This window comes from Chrysoperla carnea, chromosome 1 (assembly GCF_905475395.1).
Source record: "Chrysoperla carnea chromosome 1, inChrCarn1.1, whole genome shotgun sequence".
Taxonomy (NCBI): domain Eukaryota; kingdom Metazoa; phylum Arthropoda; class Insecta; order Neuroptera; family Chrysopidae; genus Chrysoperla; species Chrysoperla carnea.
In genome coordinates, this window is record NC_058337.1 from 23,172,599 (window position 1) to 23,185,315 (window position 12,717).

The 12,717-nt window shown below is 31.4% G+C and overlaps 1 protein-coding gene across 3 annotated transcripts in view; it reads left to right on the top strand.

Annotated features, from left to right (window-relative positions):
* The first annotated feature begins 1,502 nt into the window (after nucleotides 1-1,502).
* The window catches only part of LOC123306017 (E3 ubiquitin-protein ligase UBR5), a 34,409-nt gene continuing 23,194 nt past the window's right edge, over nucleotides 1,503-12,717 (top strand). For 2 of the 3 annotated variants that reach the window (XM_044887878.1, XM_044887880.1), the window contains exons 1-10: nucleotides 1,503-1,629; nucleotides 1,805-2,080; nucleotides 7,090-7,475; nucleotides 7,536-7,693; nucleotides 8,696-8,904; nucleotides 9,115-9,317; nucleotides 9,400-9,584; nucleotides 10,379-10,958; nucleotides 11,497-11,661; nucleotides 11,727-12,004. In XM_044887878.1, coding sequence (XP_044743813.1) covers nucleotides 2,019-2,080; nucleotides 7,090-7,475; nucleotides 7,536-7,693; nucleotides 8,696-8,904; nucleotides 9,115-9,317; nucleotides 9,400-9,584; nucleotides 10,379-10,958; nucleotides 11,497-11,661; nucleotides 11,727-12,004 — 2,226 coding nt within the window. In that variant the 5' untranslated portion in view covers nucleotides 1,503-1,629; nucleotides 1,805-2,018. The remainder of the gene's footprint in view (nucleotides 1,630-1,804; nucleotides 2,081-7,089; nucleotides 7,476-7,535; nucleotides 7,694-8,695; nucleotides 8,905-9,114; nucleotides 9,318-9,399; nucleotides 9,585-10,378; nucleotides 10,959-11,496; nucleotides 11,662-11,726; nucleotides 12,005-12,717) is intronic. The other variant, XM_044887879.1, reaches the window with a different exon arrangement.

Sequence of the window (12,717 nt, forward strand, 5' to 3'; positions counted from 1 at the left end):
TTAAAAAATTCAGAAAAATTGCAAGTTTCCTTGACTATTCCAGAAACTTAAAATTCCCTGAATATTTCAGGTTTTCCCTGACCAGTAGCACTCTGGCAACAACATGTATTACTTGATTGATCTAAAAATTTGTATATGTAATCTTTGTTACTCAAGTTGAAAGTTCCCAGAAGACAGAAATATGAGATTTTCATATGAAATATGAATGTCATTAATATAATAATAACAACAATAGGAATATTGCAAATGGGTCTTTAGTACCTAAATCTAAAGGTCATCTGCGCCCTCTTCGAGAACGCAAGAAGAAACTATTTTAGGCACAGAGCCACAGCTTAGAAAGCCCATAACTTTTTTGTCGGAATTGTTCCCAGAGTTGATGAAATTTCAAAATTTTATATTTAACTCCTTACATAATAATTGGGATCGTTTGAGATCTCCCAGTCTCCTTCAATGTCCTGTCAAAAGACCCGCTATCCTTCTCAATTCTATTCTGGTCAGCTGTAACTTAACACAGTCAAATGCTGTAGCTATTATTATTATTATTTGCTATGCACAACTTGAGCTCATACTGTGCATATGTGTGTATACAATGGTTACTTGTTGTAATCATTCTTTGATTCGGTAACTTGCGGAACATCTTGATTCAGGAATATAAGCTCAGAATTTATGGATATAAGGCTTTAAGATTAAGAATTAGGAAAAAAGAACAACTGAATCTTATGACATTATAATGCTCACATGTACACTCTGTGACACAAAAAATACACGTGTTTTACAGCCATAACATTATATGTGAGTTACATTTAATGTTATAGCAATATCACTTAGAATGGTTTAACTTTTGCGTTTATTTCGACTTAAGAGTGTGTGTGTATACCAGGACCGAAATATAGACAGAAAAAAATTTCTGAATAGTTTCCCATTTTTGAACGCAAGCGCTAAAAATTTCAGATCCCAACCAACTCCTCTATAGTAGACAAACTCAACCCAACCAACTCGTAATTACAACAATACTCTAGGTCTATAAAATTTTCGGTATATTTTTCCCGATTACCGTATATATTTGGTGGTTGAAAAATACACAATTTTTAATGTGTGTATAGTGTCATCAAATATATATTTGATATTAGATAGTGTCACGTTTTTAGTGAACGCAAGATATATATGTTGCACGACTGGTGACAGGTGACTGTCGGGTGTATCGTGTATTGCTGAAATTTTCCGCTCATAAACTACGCTATCAGTCTCCGTAAAGCAAGAATTTCAACGTTTCTTATTGCAATTAGATTTTGTTCTTACAATATTATTATGTGGATAGAGAATACTACTGAATATTTGCATGATTCATGATTGAAATAATATTCCAAATAAAATACCTAAGTAGTCTATGAAATTGTAACATATAGACAGGTTTACACTTGCAAGACAGTAGTACCAAATATAAAAACAAACTATTTATTTTTTATATATATTTTCATGTTAAACATGAATGCGAATGAGTAAAATCTGGAAATTCAATTAAAATTCAAAACAATTTTTGTTTAAATAAGCATTGCATAGATATTGTAAATTGCGTCAAAGAAGATTATCATAAATCTGCTATTCAAAACATACTCTAATAACAATTAGGTACCTATAAGAGAAATTTTCTTAAAACGAATTTTTATTTAAAAATGTGTTGAATTTTATGGATTCAACGATAAATAAATGTATATTATTACGTTATTGTTAATTAATTTAAAAAACTTATTAATTTTACAAGAGAATTCGGAATCATTCTAACTTATATTTGTATAATTTCAAGGAACAAAGAATACAGTTGTGCAAACAAATATTGTTTTTACTACTTGAATTTGAATAGAGGAATTTTCTGAACGGTTGGTTAATGTCCATCAGTCCACAAACATGGCGGAATAATAAGAGGTTGTAGAGAAAATTGAAAGATGTGTTCTGCAAATGTTAATAAATAAAGCAACGTGATTTAATAATTTTTCGAGTTTCAAGTGAAACATTTCATAATGACATCGCTACAATTTGTTGTTCATCCTTTACCAGGCACTGAGGAACAGTTAAACGACAGGTAAATTTTACGGCCATTATTTTAATACAAAATCTTCAATTCCTCCATATTATTTAATGTATTACAAGCATTTTCTAAATTAAATAATTGCAATATATTTTAAAGGTGTTATGTTCATAAATGTATGCATGAATTTTCGTGGAAATTTACATGAAATTCATTTATTTAGTCGCATTTTATTGCATTTTACTTGGTGTTTGAGGTCGATAAAACCGATGTTAAATAGTTTTGTGTAGCAATTTTTTTTTTCATATACGTTTCAATATATAAGATTAACAATAATTTGTATCTATTATAAAATTGTATGTAAAACATACGATATATTACTTTATTTTTTTTTGGGTTATATAAAAGCATTTCGATTTCTCACATGACAATCCTATAAAAATTTAATCATAAAAATATTTTTAAATAAAAATAATCGAAATACTTCTATATAAGCTGAAGCTTATCATGAAGTAAATATCCAATATTCCTGTAAAACTGGGGTAGGTATCACGCTTAAGGAATATCCCCAATCATGTTCTTATCATGTGAATCAGTTATTGTATGACTCAAATTAATATATCTTGTGCAATATCAAGTTTTTCTCTGGTTAAATTGTTTGTTCTATTATTAAGAAATTTCTAGAAATCATTTAACATTTTATAGAATCTTTTAGAAGTTTCGTACATTATTTTTTTAATTTTCCTACGAAATATATATTGTGAGGTACTAAAATATTAAATAACCAAGCTTTGAGTATTGTAATGCTCATATTAATTTGTTGGAAGGAAATATTTTTTTAAAATTATTTCTTTGCTAAACTATTTCATGGAATTTTGCCATATTGTTGGACAAAAATAGGTGTATTAGATTTTGCTCTATTCAACTAGATAATAACGAATGGTATGCAACAGAGATTATATGTTATATTTTGAGTGATGTCCATATACCTCTCAGTGGCACTATCAAATAGTTTTAAATTTTACCCTAGTATGTTTTATAGGAATCAATCCTGAAGTACTTTTTTAACTTAGCTCATTTAATTTATCTTTCTACGAAATGAGTGTAAGGCCGAAAATTCATTCATTTTCGATAAAACTTTTATGTATTGCTGGTTCTGTTTTCTGTTTGTCTTATTTCATAATCAAAATTCAAAGTGAAAATGTTTCCTAAACTACGCGTCTGCTATTCTATGTAAAATCAATATAACCCAACAACATACCAAATTACTTTTCCTATCTGACGAGATAATTCTCGCCTAGAGCATTTCTTCGAGATTAGTTTCCTTTAGAATCAACAAGATCTACAGTAAGGCTAGAGATCGTTTATCTTCAGTGGCGTAGCTTGGTAGACCAGAGCCCCGATGCAAAGAGAGAAAAGGGCCCCACTCCTTTTTCCACTCAGCTTGAATTAATATCGACTGATTGGCCCTCAAACTTATAGATATAGATAAGAAAAAAATACAATGATTTGAATTTCTTCCTAGTAGGATAAGTCAAGTCTATACGTCGTCTTTATGAGGGGTAGAATAGGCTATGTGTTTATAATGAAGGAAAATGGGAATAAATAAACAACGATGTACATGACAATAAAAAGTATTTATTATAAAGATGAGATCAATAGACGTAAAAAAAAGATTTCAACAAAATTTCCAGTCAAATTCACAATGTCTTGCGGCGCTGATGCCGCCTTGTTTTCTATCGCAATTAATGATAAATGTCGGAGTCGATCTTGTTCAATGTTGTTTCTTAAATAATTCTTTATAATCTTCAGTTTACTGAAAGGTCTTTCTGCTGACGCAAAAGTAACCGGAATTGTGTGAAATAGTAGCATTGCTGTATACACTTCTGTAAGGTCTAAGGACACATTGAGATCTATTACATTGGATTATTTCATATGAAATTGATGACATTTTGTGAATAAACTGTCGAACGTTTTACAAACTGCTCTCATACCATCATAACGAGCATCAAACCGACTGATTATTCCTGGTTTTGGAATCGGTGATCAGAAACTTATTCATCGAAATGCCTTCTAATTATTCTTCGTCGTTTTTCTGGAAAGTTAGGATCGATATCGTATTTTTTCGCGATTTCGGTGAACTTGTATTTAAATGACTCGAAGTCATTTCTGTAATTTATCCATTGTTTTGTCCTTGGCCTTACTCACCTCGTCCAAAAAGATATCATGTTGTTGCAAAATTTTGGAAACATAGTTAATCCTGTTTAATTCGCTGTGCATGAATACGTAAAGAAAAACAAACTCAAAATGGAGCTTTTTTTTCTCATACAGCTTCAATGAGTGTGAGAGAGTACATATACATTAAGCAATGTTTATAAGAAAGATTATATGTCTGCTTGCATGCTTGTGAACAGTAGCAATACAATAATCCAATAGTATCTTTTTTATCCAGATTGCTTAATGTATATGGACTTTATCACTCATTGATACTGTATTTGAAATGATTTACAAAGTACAGTTACTACTAAGTTATATTGTATATTATTGTTTTTATTGTTTTACTGAGAAAGTCTGTATGTATTTCATTAATTTAAATTTTTTTAATTGATGTAAGATTAAAAACAATTAACCTCCTCCTTTCTTTTCAAAGCTTAGGGGGCCCTGGGGGGCACTACATCACCTTACCCTATGATAGCTACGCCATTGTTTTTCTTATGGATCTCTGTACAATAAATAGGAAGGTTGAATTGAGAGAAATGGATGTTGAAAATATAATTTCAGAATATAAAATATGTATAGTCATATTGCCTCGTTTTGGTTTGATACGATGAAATCGTATACGTTTCAATGAATCAATAGCTGTACATCCAATAATTTTTAGCTGACTACTAAGCGATTTATGTACAATGAGCCGTCATACATCGGATTGACTGCCGCATCCACGTTTTCTTGTGCACGGAGGTCTACTAGTAAGGCGCTCGATGATATTTTGTCTGTATCAAAGTAGACAATTAGTTAAAAAATAGCATTCTGTGTAAAATATTTTTCAATGAATTATACGTTGGAATTAGATACTTCATTAGTAATTATTTTTAAATTCATGGGCCAGTGAACTTTGAATAATTTGAATTTTATTTTTCAAAAATAGATGTACTGATATGAGTTTGTTAAGTTTCATGAAGTACGCACACCTTAATGTATTGTATTTGAAAAAGTAAGGTCCATTTTCAAGTTATGTGTATATTTCACTCTAGAAGTGAGGAAAAGAAATATAATACATGAGTCAATTTTGATGTCTGGAACTCTATGGTTGAAACGTTTTCTCTTATAAGTTGTTTTTGTTAAAAAATTTGCCTCTTTAGGAACTTAATTAAATGTCAATAGGCAGGAGAAAAGGTGGGAAAAATAGCTTAGCCAAGTTACATTGTTTAATGTTTCAACTAATCTTTTTTTTACTTTTAAGGTACTTCTAACGACATGTGGTTAAAAATATTTTTGCATAAAAAATTGAAAAAATGTAGTTTTCAACGATTTAAAGCTGTAAAAGATTTTTAGAACCATTGACAGTATCTGTTAGCTGATATAAATTTTCAAAGTTGTTGATATTTAATTTGTAAAGGATAAGAATTCATACTATTTAGAAGATATTTTTGATCATTTTTAGTTCGCGTTTTTGCTACAAAAAATAACTTCGTATAATCTAAAAGTGAATTGTATAAGTGACAACGTTGTTCAATTTACTTTGTGTGATGTCGACTAAGACATGCTGATATAAAATATTAACAAATGGGCAACGATAGTATTCATTGCAGCGTTGTCAGATTTATTTAAGTAATACACTACTATTTAGATAACTATATTTTCTCTATTAAAGATATCGCGTTCTCTCTTATGTCGTTGAAAGTACCTTAAGAGCTCAGAATTAGGTACAGAATTAGTTTTGGCTCTCAATAAGTAATAAGTACTTTATGACTACTTATAGACTATCAGATAGTGACAGAAAAATATTTTTTTATAGTCTGCCAATGATAGGGGACATATTTACAACCACAATTAACTGAAAAATGAATAAAATGCTATCGCATTAATATTCGTCGTTAAACATTAACATTTGTTTGTAAAAGAAACAATAACTTTTTACTGCCTGTTATTCATTTGAATAAAAGGCAAGACTGTTCAATGCACTAAAAATTTATTGGCAGACGATTTTCTCATGTACAAATAAAACAACAATTTTGTCTTATTCAAACGAATGGCATACCAAAAAGTTAATTTTTTACAAACAAATGTTAATATTTAACTATGCATTAATGCTTTATACATGTTATTTTATACATTTTTCTGTTGCTTGTGGCTGTAAATATATCCCCATACCATTGGCAGACTGTCAAAAATTGTTTCTGTCATTATCCCGACAGTCTATTCAGTTTTTTTTCTAAAACGGATGATTTAGACAAAATAGATGCAAGCACTTCCCTAAAGGGCCTAGAAATTCTCATGTAAAAAGCTGAAAAGCCCACTTAGCGTTCACAAGTAGAAAGAATCAATAGAGGATATCAACTAACCACTGCAAACTCAATAATTTTATTTCGCAGGGAGGATTTTGTTATAATCCCACAGAAAACACTTTCATTTGGGGTAGATAGATCTCCAATCAGATGAAATTTATGTCATTACATATCCTAACGTTTGTTGATACTATTGGACTCTTAAACATCTTTGAGAAGTCGCAGTGTAAAAGCTGTTCAAAGACTTGCTCCTAATTCTAATATAACTTTTTCTACTCATTTTTTTACTTTAAAGAGGTAAAAATTGTTGCAATGTTTTTCGCCTTAGTCCTTTATTTCGACTTAAGAATTTTCCTAATTTTAAATTTATATATTTCTAACTTTATCATTGAATAAGAATTGAGACTAGGGGCGTTGAGTATCAAAATTGCTAATTATGCTAAATAAATTCTGAAACACATATATTAGAAAATAGTATTGGTGTCTTTGCTGGATCATTATAAGCAATGATCTAAATGAGAGGAAAATTATTTTATGATTTTTTTTTGTAATCAGGTTAAAAGAAGTGTCAGAACGATTAAATCGTCTTGGTGCATCTCCACCTGCTGCTTTGGCTGAACTTCGTGTCGGTATTCGTGCAATAGCTCTAGGCTCAACTCATATTGCGCTTCTACTTGATGATGGGCGAGTGTGCCGTATGCAATTTAGTGTCATTCCTGAGCGATTAGATTTAAGTCGCAATGATAATAATAATAAAAGTAGTGGCAGTGGCGGAGGAGGAGGTGGAAGTGGCCCTTCCGGCGTTGGAAATGGTAATTCCAGTACATCAGGTAATACGGGAACATCAAATAAACAACCTGGGAGTAGTAGCCGACAATTAACACGACGAGCTCGAATAATGCGTTCTAGCACAGCTATTCGAGGAAGTTCGAGTAGTTCAGGTAAATTTATTTTTTAATATAGACTTATTTCACAAAAATAAAATATTATATTATTTTTAGGGGGTCGAGCTCCGGGTGTTATTATTGGTACTGGAAGTTCTAGCAGTGCAAGACAAATGGTTTCCGTACCCGCTCCTTATGTTCCCGAAGAATTGGTATCCCAAGCACAAGTTGTGCTTCAAGGAAAAAGTCGTAACTTAATAATTAGAGAACTTCAGGTAGATTGAAATTAATTGACTAGGGAAAAGTGATGTCACGTAATAAAGATATAATATTTCCGATCCGGATATATTTTTTTAAATTTTCATATTTATATATATTTTTTAAATATACGAGTGATTCTGAACTGAGAATTAAACCTGATTCAGACGGCCATTTTCATTATAAATAACTTGGAAATATTTTAAAGCCGCTACTTGAGTTGTAAATGAAGTGAGTATTTCTTCTTTAACCGTCTAAATGGATAAATATATCCTTGGTTAACTCGCAGAATATATTGATTATTTTTAATGGCAGGTGTCGCAAGTGTCTAATCGAGAAATTCAAAACACACATAGTCCTCCAGATGGTAGCCAATAAAGTAAAATGGCTACTAGATTTTTAATGTTACTGAAAAACCATTTGATGATGCCAAAATTTACTCAGGCAAGATGCACTCAAATGCATAATTTTAAAAATGCATAAAAGATTGTATTCGACAGCGTCTTAAATTTATTTTGTGAATATTTATCGCGTAGAATTGACTCTTGACATTTTTTATCAAACTTCACTGTTTTCGATATATAAGCGCTTGAAAGAAAAAAGTACGGGTTTTTACCGAAAATTCATTTTTTTCTGAATCAGACTGTTTTTTCGGTCTTAATTTCCTCAATATAGCATAGTCTACATCATCACGTAGGCAATCACAAGAAACTGAAAACTGACATTAAAGGGTTTTAACAGATCGAACTCTTCAACTTAATATATTCCTCATATGTCGATATTTGACAAAAGCAAAAACTTTTGAAGGGGTTGCTTTCTAATAATTAAAGGCCGTCCACTATTGATTCCTAATTTTTAGCAATTTCATGTTTGGAGGAGATGAATTATTTAAGTAAATGCATGAGTTCAGGAGAGAATTCGCATCAGAAATATTATTATCTTTGCTCGCGACGTTGTATTGCCCTGGAGTTGGTTTATTTTTTACGTTTACTTATTTTACTTTTTTTTTGTAAATTTAGCGCACTAATCTCGATGTGAATCTTGCTGTTAATAATTTATTATCTCGTGATGACGAAGAAGGTGAGGAAGGAGATGATGGTGCTGACAGCTATGTACCAGAAGATTTAATTTCATTACTCGATGGTGGTTTCCATGCTGATCATTCTGTAATCATAGATGCAGATGCAATGTTTTCAGAAGACATGTTTGGATATTCCAGTATTAGGAAGTAAGATACCCTTAATTGTTTTTGTTGTATTTTAAATATTGCGCCTCTTTTTTCTTCATAAATAATTTATTTCAGTTTTTTTTTATTTTAAATTTTCATTAACTAAATATAATTTCTAAATTTTTATTTTCCAATTTGGTTAAAATAATTTTAAGTTAAACATTTATTATATTGCTTATAAAATAAACTAATTGCTGTGGCTAACAAAAGTGTGCTACGCAGTCGTGCAAGTAGTGGTAGACAACGATCCAGTGCTGCAGAACGCGATACACGTGGTCCACCTGGAGGTAATTCAAATTCTGGTCCAGATCGTGATCGCGATAGTTTTAGTCGTTGGCGTGAACGACAATATTTTGGACCAAGACGATGGTTAGAATCTGCATTGCGTGAAAGTAGTTGGGAAAAAGATCCAGGTAAGGATATAGAACAAATAAGAATAGAAAATAGGATAGAAAAATATTTTTTATTCATTGTAATTTTATTCTTTTGTTCTAGAAACTAAGAAAAAGGAATTATCTGCAAGTCCTTTATGGGTATCTGATGATTTAGAATTCTGGCCTGATTCATCATTAAGATTTGTTAGTATTGGAGCTTTACACAGTGAACTTATTGCATTGTCATCGACTGGACAAATTCATCAGTGGCGTTGGTCGGATCTCGAACCTTATCGTCATCCAGATGTAAGTTTGAATATGTTTATGATACAATATAAAAGTGGTCCAAGATAGATTTAAAAAAATTCCGACGAAGTTGGATTTTTGTGGATGAATTGCCGTAATTTGAACCAAAAAGAGGGTGGGGTAGTTTAGGATTTTTCACACATTTCTCAAACACTGAATTTTAAGAGAAAATCCACGATCGTTAGGGGAGACCCTTTTCGCGATTTGATCACATTTATTGCTCTTTGTGTTACTTTAATGTCGTGTAAAATTTTGATTTTTTCACGTGAAGAGCCAATCGCGTCGTAGTAACGAGCGAGAGGTACAGCCGATATATGCTCCTCTCTCTTAAATGCCCTAGAACGTCAAAAATACAGCACTCTGCTTGTTGACGACCAAAGTCAGGTAGTCGATTTTGAGTACAACGTTGTCAGATACTGAATCTTATCGTAGTTCCATCTATGTTTTATTAGATATTTCCAGAATAATATAAAAATGAAAGAAATTAGTGATTAAAATATTGTTAATTTTGTAATTAAATTTTTAACAATTTAATTATAGAATGCATTAAAGAAATTAATAAAAGATAAAATTTATTCTAACATTTATTTACTGATTATATCTATCTTGTTTGTGCAAAATACGTTTTTTTGTATATTTTAATCGATTAAAAATTTGCCTGATATAATTATTTATGTTTAAATGAACGCGCTTATAAACTGCCACAGTTCTTCATCGTTTCATCAAGCTTCGTCGGAAATTTTTTAAATTTTTTTTGTCAAATTTTATTTTACTATTCATCTTATTTTGTACAGAATCCAAATGTTCATCACCCGAAAACAATCCAATTAAACTTACTAAACGAGAAAGTAGTGCATGTATCAGCAAGTTCAGTGCGGTGTTCTGTTCTTACAAAATCTGGTAAAGTTGCCACATGGCTAGATGAACTACTATTCCCAGCAGCAGCAAAACTTGAACATGGCGCTCAACAATATACAGAATTTCAAACAGACCGTATAATATCATTACATACGTGCTCATTGTATACAGTTGCAAGATTAGAAAGTGGAGCTTTATATTGGTGGGGTGTACTACCATTTTCACAACGGAAGCGTTTATGGGATAAATATCGAGCAAAATGCCGTAAACATAGACCAACTTCAACACCAGAAATAGTCACTGGGTCACAAGTGTGTATGAAAAATAGTCCAATGTATCAACCAGGTGCAATTGGATTTACGGTTAATGGTGGTGTACCAAAAGTAGGACAGTTACAGAATGCGGCTTGGAATTTATCTGATATTTGTCGATTTAAATTGATATCGGCACCTGGTATGCAAAGTGCTAACTCAAATTTGGATACTAAAAAAGATACAACTATAGCAAATGTTGCAAGTACGTAAATTTTCATCTACTTTTATACTCTGTAAAATATATATATGTATCAAGGAATAGTATAAGCTAAGTCTCTTACGCAAAATGCCTTTTTATCAGAAAAATCCCGATATGTTCCCCATTATAATTTTTCGTGTTACCAAATAAGAACTATACGGAATGTTTCAATTTGGAAAATCGTGTTCTGACCAAAAATGGTCCCTATCAAGTGATATAATTAGTCCATTTTTATAAATCCATCTATTTGCAAGACCGCCTGTCTGCCCGATATCTCTCCAAATTTTAAAATTACGTTTTCTCTAGAGCTAAAAAATTGTCTGGGTGAAATAAGTTAAGTCACAAAATTATAGAAGCATAAAATTTTCCAAATAGTAGAGGGTATAATAGTTCTAATAAAAAAATCCACTGTTTAAAAACAAAGAATTTTTTATTATTGAAATTTAATTTAAAATATTTTTGTATGTAACAGCAGGATATTTAAAGAAATAACTATTGTTTTTATTGACATAAGCTCATAAAATTGATATTATTTATACAGGTTCCGCTACGGCAATTGCATCCAGTTCTGGAAACAGCTCTTTGGCTAGTACTAGCGGCAAAAGCAATTCACATAAAGAATCAGCTGATCGAATTGATATGCCTCCACCACCATCGCCAGCTTCGAGTACTTGTAGTGATACTGGAATTACCTTAATTACATCAAGTATGATTATCAAATCTTAAAGTAATTAAATTTAATACTAATAAATCTATTATCCGATTTTGTAGAGAGAAAAAGAATTTGTACCACCTCTGAATCATCAAATGGAAATAACACATCAGATTCAACAAGCCGTCGTGACGAAGAGGAGTGGTCATTACGTGATGTCGTTTTTGTTGAAGACGCGTGTAGTACACCAGCAGGTCGTGTTCTAAAAGTAGACGGTGCTTATGCTGCTGTACGTTTTTCATCAACAAATGCCACGCGTGATACAAAAGAAGCAACGGTGGATGATACTGCGTCATTGCTTCAAGATTGTCGCTTGATGCGAAAAGATGATTTACAAGTAAGAATTTTTCTTTAGCCTACATAGTCCAGAGAAATTAAACACTTAACTTTCCTGAGAAACAAGAAACGATCTCGAAACGAACTCTCATATGGAAAATAGCTTTCGGTCAAATGTAGCCAAATTTGGGAAAATATTATTATTGTCATTCTTAACAATTGTTTCAATGGGCACATATCTTGCCAATGTACTGTTTTCTAGATATTCCATGTTAAAGTACCCGATTTTCATTAAATTTCAAGAGGTGCTATATCAAATGCAATTGTATAATTTATATTATGCGATAACAGGAATGAATCGATTTCTACCAAAGTTTCCGATGAGATCAGCCAACAGTCTCACAGTATCTCTGTTTATGAAATACATAACCACACACGTACGCTCGAAAGTAATTTTCACTTCACAGAAAAATTATTTAAAAAAATTGCATTTTTGAACACTTGCGGTTTCTATAACTCAAAACCGGAAACTCCAAAAAATTGAGAAAACCTAGAGATACTATGGGAATGTTGGGTAACTTCATCTGATATTTTGACAGAAATCGATTCATTACCATTATCGTTTCAGGCATAAATGGCGACATTTGACCGAAAGCCATTGTTATCGTTTGAATTTCAGATAACTTGTATTTAGATGATATCATAAACTTAAACACAAAGTGCAACATGTACTTTGTGCTTAAGTTTATGATATGTTCTAAATCCAACTTATCT